The sequence below is a fragment of the Corvus kubaryi genome, unplaced genomic scaffold, assembly GCF_017639235.1.
Source record: "Corvus kubaryi isolate FWS band 111438036 unplaced genomic scaffold, C.kubaryi_AGA036_p1.0 78, whole genome shotgun sequence".
NCBI lineage: Eukaryota > Metazoa > Chordata > Aves > Passeriformes > Corvidae > Corvus > Corvus kubaryi.
The window spans coordinates 9007967-9023978 of record NW_024582065.1 but is presented as its reverse complement, the minus strand read 5'-3'; the positions used below and the strand labels follow the sequence as shown (position 1 = coordinate 9023978).

At 42.5% G+C, this 16012-nt stretch overlaps 1 protein-coding gene across 2 annotated transcripts in view; it reads right to left on the bottom strand.

Moving 5' to 3' along the window:
* Positions 1-16006, bottom strand: part of RABGAP1 (RAB GTPase activating protein 1) — a 63360-nt gene extending 47354 nt beyond the window's left edge. The window contains exons 1-8 of one of the 2 annotated variants that reach the window (XM_042052488.1): positions 15955-16006; positions 9357-9558; positions 4250-4484; positions 3629-3833; positions 2845-3019; positions 2383-2540; positions 1427-1537; positions 699-765 (exon numbers count right to left, since the gene is read on the bottom strand). In XM_042052488.1, coding sequence (XP_041908422.1) covers positions 699-765; positions 1427-1537; positions 2383-2540; positions 2845-3019; positions 3629-3833; positions 4250-4484; positions 9357-9506 — 1101 coding nt within the window. In that variant the 5' untranslated portion in view covers positions 9507-9558; positions 15955-16006. The remainder of the gene's footprint in view (positions 1-698; positions 766-1426; positions 1538-2382; positions 2541-2844; positions 3020-3628; positions 3834-4249; positions 4485-9356; positions 9559-15954) is intronic. The other variant, XM_042052489.1, reaches the window with a different exon arrangement.
* Between the last annotated feature and the right edge of the window lie 6 nt (positions 16007-16012).

Here is a 16012-nt window from a genome sequence, read left to right as displayed (position 1 = left end):
ACAGAGATGTAGGTGAGATCACAGCCAGTAACATGTTATTCAGCCATTAAGAACCAAGTCTTTATCTAACGTTCAGCTTGTCTGTCTTCCCAACAACCTTATTTTCTGGGCAATCCAAAGCCTGGTAAAAAGCAAAATTATTCATGTAGTATTAAACCTTTTTGAGTACTTTTTGAGTACCTTTTGCAGTACTCACTATGTACTGCATAAATACTAGCAAATTTGTTGTCACTTCACACTTGTGAAGTCAAATGATCTCTATCATTACTTTATAGAGAGAAAAGCGAGTCATGAGAACAAAGCACCCACTAGCTCTCAGAGTTATATTTGAAGCCTCTCAGGCCTCGATTCTCACAGTGATAACTATGCTGTATAACTTTCCATGTTCAAAGCACAGTGCTTTAATATTCAGCATGTCTAAAAATACGGTTCCATGTCTCTTATTTCAGGCCTCTGAAGGAGAACAGTCATGACTGACTGTAAAATTGGGCAAGCCCCTTGACCAAGCACCAGGTCACCTTCTAACTGAGCAGCAGAGGTGGGAACTCAACTCAACTGCGTAGAGCCCCACCCTGAGCAGTGGAACCTACAGCATCAATTCCCATCAACAACTGCAGAAGCGTCTTTTCTGTCTATCCTGAGATCATGCACAATCATAATCAAAATTCTTACTGAATTTTGGGAAGAAAGATCCTTACCAAATCCAAAAGGTGCATGTCACCACTCCGAACGTCTTTCCCACGGCTAAGGAGAAGGCCAAAACATCTGCAAAGCCAGGCAAAAAAATTTAACTGCAAAAGTTAGACATGCTCATAAACAAACCATTAACATTTCTTATCTAAGTATTTGCTGTCATACACCACAAACAGCCCACGAATCCTCTGACAAACATCAACAAACCTTGACATTTGAAAGCAGCATCAAGCATGTCCAGCAAAACAATGTCAAGCCAACATCAAAAATGTTGAGCAAGATTTCAGAAGCATATTTACAATATGCTTTAACCCGGCTTACAGCAGCCTGGAAATTGTTCCACTACCTTTGTTTTAAAGAACAACGTAATAAAGTCACTGCTAACAAGGGTTCCTTATACCACAGCAACACTTGGCCCGCAGTCTTCTGCCCTTCCTTTGGTGGGTTTTTTTTTTCTTTTTAGACATATTTGTATAGAATTTACCCTTCAGTAGGGACAAGGATCAAATGAAGCACAAGGACCTCTTTTATGATTTCATTTTGGCCTTTTCACAAGGACTTTTGGCCCACACACGTATGTCCCACTTCATCCTCTGGTTTACCACACTCAAGAGAAGTGTGGCACTAAATCACACAAATGGAGCATCCACAGAACAATTACTAACCTGCTGCCTCAGAGGCAAAATACAAACATTAAACAGATAAAGAATCTTTTAAAAATTGATGAAATTACCTTTCAATAGCAAGTTCTTTATTCGTTGTCTGTTGCACATAAATCACTATCTTCTTATCAATCCCTTGGCGGAGTTTGAAGCATTGCCTATCCTTGTCTTTGGGAACTGCACTGTTATTCACCAGGAAAGGAAAAAATATCTCAGGGGATCATTTATCTGCATTCCTTGCATATACCAAACCCAGCATCAGACACTGGTGCAGTTCCTTACACCAAAGCACTCAAAACCTTTCTTCCTTGCATGCTGCAATCAGTAACATGAAAGAAATGGCAACAGATGTAGGTGAAAACCAACGACACAGTTTACAAAACAAAAACTGTGGGCTTATATTGTAGGGGTCAGTATTGTGAGACTTCCAGCAGCATTTCACCAGTTTCTAAATACTGTTTCTCCATGTAACATACAGTATTTCCTATAAGCAACTGCATATTGCTTGCATCTCACAAGGGACGTGGCTGCTGAGGTACATGACACCAACGAGCCAAGGAGGGCACCAACCCTTAGACTATTTCCCTCCTTTTTTTTCTTAGGAGAGGCCCTTCTAAATGCTGCAAAAAGAGTGGAAAAACCTAAAACTACACTTCAGTGCCAATGCACACACTGAAGTCCCAGCACCAATATTCCCAGCAGCACAGTCACAATGATGCACTTTCAGCTTTAGCAGCAATTTTGCTGAGCACAACTTAAAAGGCAATGAAAAGGACTTAAAGACAATAGAAAAAAACAAAATAGAAAAAGCACATCGCAGGTAGCACCATGTTCAGTTCAACAACCAAGATTACATAGTCCAGAGGGTTGTCACTGTATTACTTCCCAAAATTATTTATGTCTGGGATTCATTTAAACTGTAACAGGAAACTTTCAAGGAGGCAATTTAGGGACCACCTCAGCCTCACAGTCCCTATTCACTCACTTTCCAGCAGAACCATATGCTGCATGCAAGATGACTCTCTACCTGAAATAACCTTTCCCATCATCTTCTTTGATTTCCAGGGACACGGAGAAGGTGAAGATGTCACTGTCTGGAGTCTGGGGGGTGGCAGTGGCTGAGAGCGGGGTCTGTTTGGCAGAGCGCCGGAAGGCAGTGGCAAAGCTGTACAGGATCCGGCTCACCTGCAGCCAGAGTGCACAACATCAGCTGAAACCTACCTGGATTTTCACTAATTCACAACGAATTGTAGAAAACAATTCCGTTTTAGCATCTAATGAACTGTTTTTCTGCACTTCTTAGGATAAACTGTTAACCATGCATTCTTATCCCATAACTGAGGTTTCTATAATTATCTTAACTTGGAGTAGAAAAAAGCCAAAATGGATGGATTACATTACTTCCAAAGTGCCTGAAATACTTCACTTTAAATTCAGTAATAACATTTACATGTACACAATTATGATTTGATAAAAAATTTGCACTTACAGCCTCTTGGATTTCACATCGGAAGACATGAATCCTGAAGAGTTCTGCATTGTAGTGGCTTTCAGTGAAAGCAAAACAATCACTTTCGGGGGTCCCATCGTGCCCTCGTACACAGAAAAGGATTTTATAGATTGGATAATTTGCTATTTCTGTGTTTGTCTGAGGATCTAAAAGTCTGTTAAAATAGAGAGAGGGAGGAAAGAAAAGCAAGCTTGCACCTTTAGAAGAATTATTTCAGCCAGACATTAACTTGCAAGCTTTAACAATTTCATTCCTGCTAGAGAAAGTACACCACAAAATCTAGCTCCTGACTGTCATTTACTGCAAAGCTTGACCACAATAACGATTGTTTAAATTGAACAGCACAAAAAAGTACAATGCCACAGACATTGTCACCAGTAATTTCCCCATGGTTTTCAGGGATTACTCTTCAGAAAGTTACACGAATATTTGGCAGTGGACAGACTCATCCCTGTTAAGCGTCATGTATCAGACAATTTCCAGCTCTACAAACTACTTTCCAGGCTATTTCCAAAGTCCTCATCAATAACCAATCCCACTATGGCTTTGGGGACAGCTTGGATCATCATAGGGCTTCTTGGTAGAGTGTTTGGTAAATAGATTCAAAGGATCACTTTTCACAGATGTCTATAAAATCCACTTCTCTCACTAAACAAAAATCAAGTTGCTCAAGTCTCCTGCCAGGCAAACCATCAGCTTGTTTGCTTTCCAAAGGAGCGAAGATGAAATGCAGAGGCACAGAGCACCCGAGCGAGCTCCGTACCTCACAGTCCCTTCAGAGACGTTCGGCACCGACAGGGTGACGTCCAGGGAGATCTGGCCCTGGCCGCGCAGGATGGACATCATCCGCAGGGCCTCCACCTCGCTGCGCGGGGCGTTCACCGAGGCACAGCCCAGGTACGTGAGCTTGCTGAACACCACGCTGTCCTCATCTGTCACGGGCGTGAACGGGCTCAAATCCTCACAGTCTAGGGCGGGACACGAGGGGGAACGTGAGAAACAAGGTAAGGCACCCGCAAGTGAAGTGTCAGAGACTGACCTGCCACTGAATAAAAGACAAAAGAGGCTAGGAACAGAAAAGTCAGGCCAGCTCAAAATACTGCAAGTCCTGTACTAATATTTTATACAGCCAGGCAAGTAAGCTGAATATTTGTGCACACATCTCAAGGCTGGTATAGCAGTGTTTTCAGAAGAGAGGCCAGTTCAGCAGATATTAACTCTCGCATCACATACATAACCTGGAACTTACTGCACTAAGTGACTATAATGTGAGACATGGGGAAAGGCTGGTGGCCACACCTGTACCTAAATTCTCTTCACTTTCCCCACAAAAAAACAAGCTCATAAGATACTACCAGGCATCCCCCCCCTTTTTTTTCCTAACCTCCCTGGGATGGTTTCACTGGCAAGCTCATATCTGGTTTCTGGAGTCCTGCCACCGACACTGGGTTAATGGTAGAGGATGCTGAAGCTTCAAGGACAACAGGTTCTTCCCCATCTCCATCAGTTCTAACTTCTTCTCCATGGTCCCGGTCACTGGACTGATCTTCCATGGGTGGATCCATCAGCACGTCTTCGAGCTCCCGCTGCAGCTGCTGTTCGCTTCCATTCCCCACAATCTAAGAGCCACAGAGTTGGAACACAAAAAAAAAGAAATAGACTGTTCAAACAACAAAAATCACCCCTCAGGGTCATTCATATGGCTTTTTATTTACCAGCCAAAGCACCAGTTAACCACTTTAACCCAGTTACAACCATAAACACAAACTGCAGTGTGCAAATCCATGCTCACCAGCATGGATTATATCCTCCCTGCTTTAACAAATCTACAAGCTCAAAGCAGGAATTTTCTAGCACTGGAAAAAGCAAGGAGATTACTTTCAAACTAGTCTTTAATCACCAACTACAAAGACCAGCTTATGACAGAGAAACTTACAGATGCCCACAGTATGGACTATAACAATCCTCAGATTAGTACCAGAAAGGGACAAATATAATTAAATATGTTACGTGGTTCATGGGCAAGACAGCAAGGTTTCACAGACGAGAAGCATCTGGAACAAGCTTATGCTGTCACACTGAGGAGCAGTAACAGCATTGCTTTGTTTCCTAGTGCTCAGCTGCAGCCTGACTTTGAGCTCATTGAAATCAACATGAAAGCATGAAGCCACCTCAACAGTGTGAAATGAGGTCCTAAAGTGGAAAGGGAACCAAGGCATTCATTTCAGGAAACCCTCAGATACTGCTTCTAAGGAAGCTCTTTGTCCATTCCTCTGCAATTAATAGGGAAGTGACCAAGTTTACAGAGTATTTACCAGATGCCATCAGCAAAAGATGCCAACACTTTGGCTGCTGCTGGTTATTACTGCTGACACCAAAACTCAACCCTAGGAGCACTTCATTATCCTTACCTCTCTGTAAACTGACTGCTTTAAGATGCTACATGCCAGCTAATAAAATCCAAATTATGCAACTCCCCCAAAAAGTAATAACCTAGTGACTGTTTTGCTACAGAATCTAAACAACAACAACAACAGGAGACATTTATACTCTTGAAATTAATGCAAACAGAATGTCACTTTTTGTACAGATTAAAATACACTCCTGTGCTGTGATCACCTGCCAGAAGCAGGACAGGGTAACTCAGCTGTACACCCACATAGGCATCTGTAACCTGTAACTAGTTACAGAAATCCAAAGATTTCCATTTTCCTCCCAACAATTTTAGTATTAATTTGTGTGATTCATTGTGAGAACAACAAAAAATCTTGCACAAGCATGGGGTCATCAAAGGCAGAAGGCTTTTAAGCATCAAGTTTATTATTCAGGTCTTTGCAGGCATTCATCAGAAAGATGATGATGATGGAAGATGTTACTTTACTGTATGGAGACAAAAAATCTGAACTGTGAACTACTGTATTTGGTAAAATAATCAGTATGAATAACACATCTAGATGTTATAGCTATAAAACATGATCTTGAAAATAAAATTTCCTAAAAATAGTAGTGACAGGTAAAACACAAATTCAAGTTGTTTACAGAAAACAGGCATGCAAAAATAAAAAACCACAATCTCACAGATATTCTAAAACACCATAATCAAAACCCTCGTTTAAAAAGCAACTTAAACTAATTTCTCCAAGAAAGCTTTCCTTCTCAGCCCAGACTGCCCTCAAAAAGAATTTTAAAAGGCACAGTAACCACACTTTTGGACTAGAGGAGCCCTGCTGTTCTCATAGCCCCAAAAATCAAGTGCAACAAACCAGCTGCCTGCAAAACTGAGGCCAAAACACAAACCAAGGTTCATTTCATGTTAATCAAAGCCTCTTATGCAACCATATGGATTCCCCACATCATGGGAACAGGGCACATGAAGGTGTAAACGTGCCTGAAGCCTTGCTGCAGCCCAAAAACCAGAGCCAGCCTGACAGCGTGGGGCAGCACCAAGCGCAGAAGGGAACGATACACAGGTGCACCTGATAGATGCTTGAGGCTGAGCAAAGAAACCATTACCCTAATCAGGACTTTCTCCATTTCTCACAAAACCGAAAACTGATTTTACTTAACCTTTAACTAGGAGGTAGCAAACTTCCTTTACCACACCAGGGGATTTATCAGAACTGTGATCTGTTCCCTTCTCCTGATGCATGTGCTGCCAGCCTCTGCTGGGAGAGGTCTCGCTGAGCCGGGGAGTTCAAGAACTCCTGCTCTACAGTGTGCTCCAGAAGCTTTCCTAAATCCAGTCCAGTCCCACTGCTAGTGGGCACAAGCAGACACAGGAACAATACTGGAAAGCAGAGACAGTTGGCAAACTGTATTTCTGGAAAACATTCACTGACAACCCCTTTTTAAACTGAACCAAGTGTTTCAGCACTGACAAAAAGCAAAAACACAATTATGAATTATGACCCACTGAATAAAAATACAGTTCCTAATTATATTCAAAAGAAATATTTCTCTGTCTGGACTTGAGGAAGAAAAGAAGTGCCAAACAAAAACTTAAGTTAACTCAATCTACAGCACTATTACTTAGAACTACAGCATTATCAGCAATCTTGAAAGAAGAGCCTTAGGCCCGATGTACAAATTTCAGAGCCTGTCACATTCAGCAAACACAAACCTGAACTTCCAGCACCATCCTCAGACTGTGCTCATTAGCAAATGAAACATCCTCAAACTGCTTTTCTAAAGAAACAGAACACCAGAAAGAGACACCTGCTCAAACAAAAACCTGAACTGATATTTTGCTTTTCTTACACGGCACGTCAAAGAAAAAGGGTTTGACACATACGAATTAACTTAGTTTTAAGTACCAAAGCAATTGCTTCTGCCCGAAAAAAAAATCTCATTTGTTCCTATGAAATACATAACCTCAGTTCTCATGCTGTACTGTTAACATTAATTTTTCATGCACTACTGAAACACTTTCGGATATCACAGCGACAACACTTTTAACACACCTCTGACAACCTCCACTACTCCACTTCACTGGAAACTGAATGGCTATTTGCAAGCCGAGGAAAAAAAATACCAAGAACAAAGCCATAGGCCATGGCAGAATGTCTCTTTTCTTGTAGAACAATACCAAAATATCCACATTTTTGTCCCTAAGAGCTTAGGTAAAAAGTCTTCCCATTTCTTCTGCTACAAGTTTTCTCTTCCTTAACCAGAAGGAAGGAGCTTAACAGGAAGGTCCCTCTATGGGAGAATTTAGACTGCACACTGAGTGCTTGTTTAAGGTATAAAACTCCCATTAATCACTCAGATTGCAGCCAATAACCAACAGCACATGCTCTCCATGCTAGAATACTGAAAGGCTCAAGGTGAATTACTTTGTTCAAGGCTTGTGCTCAGTCCTGGCACCAAATTCATAAAGAAGCTTATCTTTAAGACCTGCAAAGCTCTGTGGCATTCAGTGCCAAATCAGGGAACAGCATAACTTTATTTTACAACTGATGATCAGGAGGCAGCAGAGCTCGTGTACTTCCTCATCAAGAGAAACAGCACACCTGTAGCCAGCATTTTATAAACCACTTTGGAAGCACACAGTGATACAAATAGCTCCCATGTGAGGCAAGAAGTGTTGCAGACTATGGCATTTCATGCTTCCAAATTTTCGTTGGGGATAACAGGATGGAATGGAGAATCTGGTTGACAGTGTCTGTCTCCTGGGATCTCAAACAGTGCTTCAGGAGCTGGTTACAGACACTGCCACAGAAGCATTCTCAAGGTAAGCACCACTATGAGATTACTCTGAATTCCTACATATTGATGCTGATACTGATCTTGATGCTGCTGGTATTTGCAGCATCGAGAAAGACAAGCTACAGCCTTTCAGCAGGTTTCACAGACCACCAGGCTCAGTGCTTAAGAAATGTTCACATTTTTTAGACTATTCTATGCTGTGAAGTGACATCTTCTGCAACAACCATAAAACGTAAGTGAACTTTTTTTGCCAGGTTAAGCAAAAGATCAGTCTTGAGACTCTTAACTAACAGAATTAATTTGAAGTCTTGTACAAAAGAAAAGAGCCACTATAATGGCATGTCTTGCCCAGGACTCAAAGGAACACAAGAAAAACAAAGCAGTTGGGAGGTAAAAGCAAGATGAGCAAAAGCATCAAGAAATGTTCAATAAAGTCTCTGTTACAACTACTGCAAAAGAAAAGAGGAGCACCCAGTTCAACAGGCAGAACACAGATTTCTTATCATCTTTAAAGATATAGATGCAGCTGTAGACAGACATCAGGTCCTTCTAATGGTGGAATATCTCTTTCCACCTCTCACAAAGAACACACTAACTTGTCTCACTCTAGGAAAGATCCAGTTTTCAACACATTAAAGTGATGGAATTTGGAGTGATTACCTTACTTGTGCCACTTTTCTTAAAAGCTGCTGAAATACAAATTGGGATGAAAGTTGCTTTAAGTAGCAAAAGAAAAATAAAAGAAGTAGAGGGTGACAAGGGTCTCTTTTCAGAACAGCATTTTTACAAGTGAGAAGATGTCAGTGCCCTTCCAATTCTCACAAGCCTTTCACACAGCGCTCGTGTTCTCTGATTCATGCCAAGGTGTTAGTTATAACTACACTTCTACGTTTCTTAAAGAGAACATTTCACATTGGGGAAAACTTCAATGTAACTTTGAATTAACAGATCAGGTCAAATCCACGTATGCTAATATTGCTTTCCACCTGAAAGCTGTGATAAAATCACAGTTCCACTTTCTTGACAATGTCTGTTTCATCCTAAGCACTTCAGGAAGGATTCTCCAAAGTGGGGAAAAAACCCACAGCTAGTGATGGAGAGAGCTCTTACTCGAAACCTAATTACCACCTCTAACATCAGCAATGAAGAAATTACTGACAAAACTGGTTCTTGAATAAGTTCTCCCTTCTGTCAAGTTTTCCACAATAAAGAAGTCCCTCTTTAAGCTCTCTATGGTTAGTTTGATATAGAAGAACAGGGAACAAACTCAGGTTATTGGTTCTTACCTTCAGTCCTGTTTTTTCATCATCACTACCATTATTTGTAGATGGTGTTTCATCCCCTTGCCTGGAAACCAAGACAAAATCTTCACTGTTAAGAGTGGATACCGAGTCTGAAGAGACACTGATTTTTCCAACAGAAGCCTTGTCATCCATGACTTAAAAAGGAAGTTCGATTCATGAATGAGATTAAATATGTTATAAACGCCTGAAAAACAAAAATCATAAAAATACTTATATAAAACTCCATGCTAAAATGCTCAAATGTTTCTTTTCAGAAACTTGCTGATTAATTATAAAAACTAACTCATCTGACAGCACAACCAAGCTCCAACTCCTCTCTCAGTGCACACTCACAGTCCTGCCTCCATTTTGCTAAGCAGCACATGCTATTACAGCACTGGTTTCCACAGCTCACAAAAGGGAAGTTAATAAATCTCTTTGCAATATCTCATGGTTATGTCAGTCACCACTTTCTACACATCACACAAAACAGGGCCCTGGAACATACACTACACTTGCTGACAATTGAGGCCAGCACAATACTTCCTTCAGTTAATACCTGCCTTCACCTATGCTCATGCAAAAATTACTTTTATCTGTCAGAGCTCACTGTAGGCTGCAGTCACATTCTTTTCCCCCAGACAAGAGTTTGACCTAACTCTTGATATTTTGTCATAAGGTTGCTCTGAAACCTTGGGACATACAGCATTTTATGAATCTATGCTGAATCTTCTGTACTATAAGGAGCAATAAAAGCAAAGACTTCCAAGAAGCAGGAAGAACAGCGTAGGCTGGATCAGTACTGAGAAGCAGAGCCAACAGAGGATTTTAAAAAGCTAGAACTGGCACTGAGAGGCATTTGAAGAAAGGAACAAAAGGTGAAGTTCAGCTGCACACCTTGAACTCTACTGCACAGATTCCCAGAATCCATGGCTCAAAACAGACTGCCATGATAAAAATGGGTGATTAAATTTCCCAGAAACCCAAATATACCCTTATCTCAATGGCTCAGGTCTTTACAAACTCCCAAGCATGACCAAACTTTTCAGCCTCAAGTTCTGCCTTCCAACCTGGAAGCACCGTCCCAACCTGGCTTCCAACAGTGCAGCCAAACAACGGAGAGACGTGGCACAGCCACAGGCACAGCTCATTGCATTCCTGCCTGAACCAGGAACAATGCACCAAAAATAGCAAAGCCTGCTTTTATTCCTATCAATGCCCTTCTCCCCACAGCAACCAATACAACAGGAAGTCTGCTAGGAGGACAACTTCTAACCAACTACCAATCCAGTCACTTCATGGTCCTGGAACATGTTTCAGAGGACAACTGAAGCAGAGTGTAAGAGGAAGAATAGATGTGGTTTGTCCATGAATGACAACACACCTCTGGTTATTTGGTTTCATTTTCAAAATCATGTGTGGTACTTACATACCCTTTTCAAAATCATTTTAAGATCCACTGACTTTCAGTGAGAATTACTCACTGGGAAATTAAGGTATTTTGAGAAGTTTTACACATTGTATGTGTCTATCTGGTATTACTCACATGTATCTTAAAGGTAAGGCAGAGTTCTTAAAGATGCTTTTGTTTAAAGAATTCGTATTAAAACGTTTCTATAGAAGTTCCCTATTGCACCACCTATACAACACACAGATCTCTGAAAATACCTAAATCAAAGATCTTGAAACACAGACTAAAAATAAGCATCAAACACTAAATATCCCTTTGGCTTTACTGTTTTCATTCAAACAGAGCAAACTCATCTTCCACACTGACAGCAGGAGTAGAGGAGCAGGCTTTGATCACAAGCAGCTGTAAAGATCATCCAGGCAAGGATCAATTTAGCACTTTATTTTAGTATAGTGTGTCTGTCTTGAAGTGCTAATTTCACCTATTTCCCAAGTCTTTCAATCCAACACCTTTCACCAACATTACCTACAATTAAATAACAAGCATCCCGTGCTCTTCCACACTCCATGTCTGGCGCAGACAGTAAACAAACCCCATGCGGATCTTGGGGCACAGCTGGCCCAGCCTAACCCCACAGCAGTGTCACAATACAGAATTGCAACACCAGGACGTCCCAATCAGCCCAACTTTGCCAGTCTAACAGTGAGCAGAAGTCTCATGAAATTGCACAAGATAGGAGAGCAGAGGAAAGGACAGTGGAGCAGGTGACTGAGAGAAGCTTTTGTCAGTGATGTAGCAGCAAGCAAAGCTCAGATACCCAACTGTGCTAGAATCAGCCACAGAGGTTCACTGGATTAATGTTCAAGCACTCGAGGTGCAAAAGTAGTCTTCGAATATAAAATATTGCCTGAAGTTAACAAAATTTTCTATATCCTCACATTTTGCTTTGCACGGATTTAATTTCCTCTGTTCTGTGCCATCACGTTGTTCCGTATAGATTACCACATGGATCATTTTACCTGAATCAGAAAGCTCACAATGACAGAATCCCCACCAGAAAGCCTCCATGCCCATTAAAATAAGGGCCAGCTTAGAAGGGCACACATCAAAGACCAGCAGAGCAATTACTTGTGGCTTATGACTGCTCCGGAATCAAACCCCAAGAACAAACAGCAGCAGTGACAGTGCTCTTTAGGAATACCTGCAACTCATCTCAGACCCAAATGTTTCTGCTCTCACAGCTTAGGACAAAAGACCTCAGCCAAGCACAGAGCTCAAGTTTTGACGTTCTTCAGAAAGCCAGTGTCTCATCCCTTACAGGGTAAGGGGCTTTGGTTTGTTTCATCATAAATAGAATATGAGCTTTTGAATTCAGCACAGTTTAGCTCCTGACACAAAACTACACCACAATAATGCAGTGTGTTGCCTGAAGGTGTCTTTACACCTCCACGGGAGACAGAGTGTCTGGGTAAAACACATACGAAGAGGCAAACTTCTACCAACCTGACTTTCCTTGCTCATCTGTGTAATTAAATGGGTGTTCTGGCCTCTCCTCACACAACGAACTATTAGAAAGAGCTGCAAAATGAGAAAGTCAACACGGCTGGCTCTTGGGTCACTGCTTTCAATTTTACTTAAAATTCTAATTCACCGTGCAATTCCCCTTCACTGCTGTTATGCCTTATTCTCTACTCAAGACAATGTCCAGAGGAACAGCAGAGACCCCATTCACCATGCTAAAATCTTAAACAACTAGAAAGCAAACCTACCAAAGTTCAGATTAGTTACACAGACTTATAAAATATTTATCTTTTACTTTCCCTCCCTTTCCCAAACATTTGGCACCTGACCTGCAACTTGTGATCAAAGTTTTCCTTCTAAGTTCTGCCAGAATTAATTTAAAAGAGCTTAAAGCAAACAATATATAGAAAAAAGAAAACCTTCAATTTTACGTTACTGGAAGAGGTTGAGGCTTGAATGCCACCTTGAGACGTACAACAAGTAAAGAAAGGCACTCATAACTATGGCTGGTCTCACTCCATTTCCAAGGAATACCCATTTTCTGGTGTTCAGAACATTCATAGCCACACAAAAGGACAGAGGATAAATGGAAAAATCAGTATTTCAGGCATGAACTTCTTGGACCTGAGAGTCACCAGCAGATGTAGCACCCTTAGCACAGAATTTACAGGGAAATACAACACAAAAATAAGTTCTGGGTTTCCAGGGCAGAAAGGAGAATAAGCATGAGAACAGGTATGCAAACTAGAGAGGAAAAGAGACTTTTTTTCCCCATTCATATCTTTCTCAGCTTTTGTACCTCAGCTGCAGTTCCTAAAGTGATTCCACAAAGTTCCAATATATCTGATGCAGAATGCACCAGATAAAGAACAATACAGCAATATTAACTAAATTACTGAAGAACAGCAATTCATTTGCTTTAAAAAGCAAAGTCAGAAAGCTTGGCATGCAAAATAAACTTATATCCTCTATCCTCCAAAATATGAAACCACTAAGTATAGTGTTAAAAAACATGGAAAACAAGGCGACATGCAGAAAAGACACTGAGGTGGCTGAAATACCTAAATATAATGTATTTTCTGTTTCTATTCCTCTGGCTCTATGCACAGCTTAACAATAAATCCAGTATGGTTCAATTTAAAGATACAAAGTTCTGCTTTCTGAGTGCTCATCATTAGCATCTTAGTGTGGGTGAACAGTGGAATTTGTGGCAGAGTTCAGAGGCTTTACAGAGCACTTTGCAGAGTTGTGTTACGACAAAGAACCCAGCCTTCTGTAAGACTCTGAGCTCCTACAGCCTTGGACATCTGTGGGTTTTTCCACCTGTAAAATTCACCCAGTGCACACTCGTTTATTTAAAATACATTGCGAGTCCTGAAAAAAGCCTTGAAAATGCTCCAGGTCAAAGCCTGTGTTTTATCAGAGCTCTGGGAAAAAAACCAAAAGAACAGCGTACAAGAAATCACTAGCAATCTTTTTTCTTCTCACGTACCATATGATTAGTCTGCTTAATCATGTCTGATTTTTACCCACCTTCCCTGTGCAACACATACTCTCAAATGCAACAAGAAGTCCTTGGTACTCAAAATGAAGCAGGAAAGCCAGAGGAATACTGCATGTGAAAACACAGATTTAGGATGACTAAAGAGTAATTAATAAAAAATAACAACTACAAGTCTATCTTTTCTGTTCATTTTACAACACAGTGACAGCCACAGATGCTCCCACTAATTTCAAGAGCCAGAAAGAAAAGAAATATTGTTGTTTGGAGATAATGGTGTCTCCAATTCCACCCCTCTCCTCACAGATACCGGGAAGATGAGGGAATCATGAGACACTGTATGCAAAATCAGGCATCAGACAAACACAAGAGTGAAGCTAATGCAATCTTTGTTAACAATCCTTAACAGGTTGACAGCTATTGCCAACATCATTTTACTTTCAATCTTAATTTGAACTATCTGCTCAGAGGACAAAACTCTAATTTTAGGCTCTTGTAATCAGTAAATTCCCCATCCCAGAAACAAGCAGCCAGTCCTGGGAAACTGCAGTTTATAAAAGAAATGCTGACACTGCCTTAGCCAGCCCAGCACAGGAATGTTGCTGGAATGAATTAACTATGAACAGTTGGTTCATCCACGCGCCACAGCTGACGCTCCCCCAGCATCAGCCCCATCTCTGCGCTGTACAGCCGGGACAGGCAGGACACAGCACAGGCTGGAGGCTGGGAAAAAGGCAGTGCAGCCAGCAGCTAAATAAATTCTGGGGATGATGCTCTACGTACTGCTGGAGTTTCTCTCTTGTTAGGATTCAAACACAAACAGGGAGTTACGCTCACCAGACAACCAGAGCACTTTAAAAATACACTGTGAAAGAACTGAGAAAAAAGGAGTTACATTCGGTGTGTGCTACTAAACACTGCCTGCACATGGGGCTGGAAATTGGAAGGAAATCCCTATGCCAAGCTCCATTTGTAATTTGTTTACTGTGCACACAAAAATAAGTTTGCTCAGGTCCTTGACCTTTTAAGTAGAGGCCTTTAAAAAGAATACAGCATTTCTGCAAGTCAATCAGCAGTGGGCAGCTTCTGTAATTACATGTTCTCTAAGTAGCCCAAAGTCTCAGAAATCCTACTGAGTTGCGCTTTAACAAAACCTGTAAGTTGAACAAAATCTGAAATACAGATCAAGCCATACCTGTATGTCCTACCTGTTCTCCAGCTTCTATTCAAGAAATAAACACAATCTTTTTCCTCTGCAAACGTCTCACGTGATCTTTTCCCTCTCTCCAAACCTCTCCTGAATACTTTTTCAACTTCTCCTCCTCCCCCCCCCCCCCCAAAATATCTTAATCAGGCAAATCTACACAGAGATAAACCACCAAGTTTACTTCCAGCAGTTCGATATCGACTTAATTTTTGCTGATAAGTGTTTTTAAACCAATTTAACACAATCTGTTTATACTTAATTTTCACCTCTAACTGACACAACCAGTACTTAAAAATTATCTACTGGGGACGTTTCAACTGAAAGAAACACTTCCTTGACAACAAGAAGGAAAAAAAGCACAAAACCCACCGAGGTTACGGTACATAAATCAAACAAAGATGCCTACACGCAACGAAGTGCCACATTTTAGGATCCACCTGGAATCGACAGGCAACAACCGACACCCCGCGACACGGAGAGGGAAAGCGGGTACCCGGCCGGTCCCTCCGCGTCAGCCCCGCGGAGCACCGCGCCGCCCGGGATGGGACGCGGGGGAAAAGCCGGCGGCTCCGGGACACGCTCGACGGGGTCCCGGGGACACTGACGCGGTCCGAGGAGGGTCCCCACTATCCCCCACACCCGCAGCTGGCGAGCTGGAGAGGACGGACCGGGCCCGGCGTCCCCCGCCCGCCCCAGGACTCGGCCCGGCCCTGCGGGACCCGGGGCGGTCTCACGGCCCCGCTCCCGCCGAGGCCGCGGCCGTGCCGGGCAGGGGGGAGGGGGAGGCACCGCGCCGGGTGGGAGACACGGCCCCGGAGGCGAGGGAGGGACCCAGCGGTAGCGGAGCGCAGGACGGCCCCCAGCTCCCGCACACCGGGAGGGAGCGGCGGCGGGGCAGCGCCGCGGGAGCGCAGCGGGGACGGGGCGGACGCACCCCCGCGGCAGCGCGAGCCGCACCTACCCCGGCCGCCGCCGCCGCTCCCGGTGCCGGGCCTGGGCCGCCGCCGCCTCCCCACGTG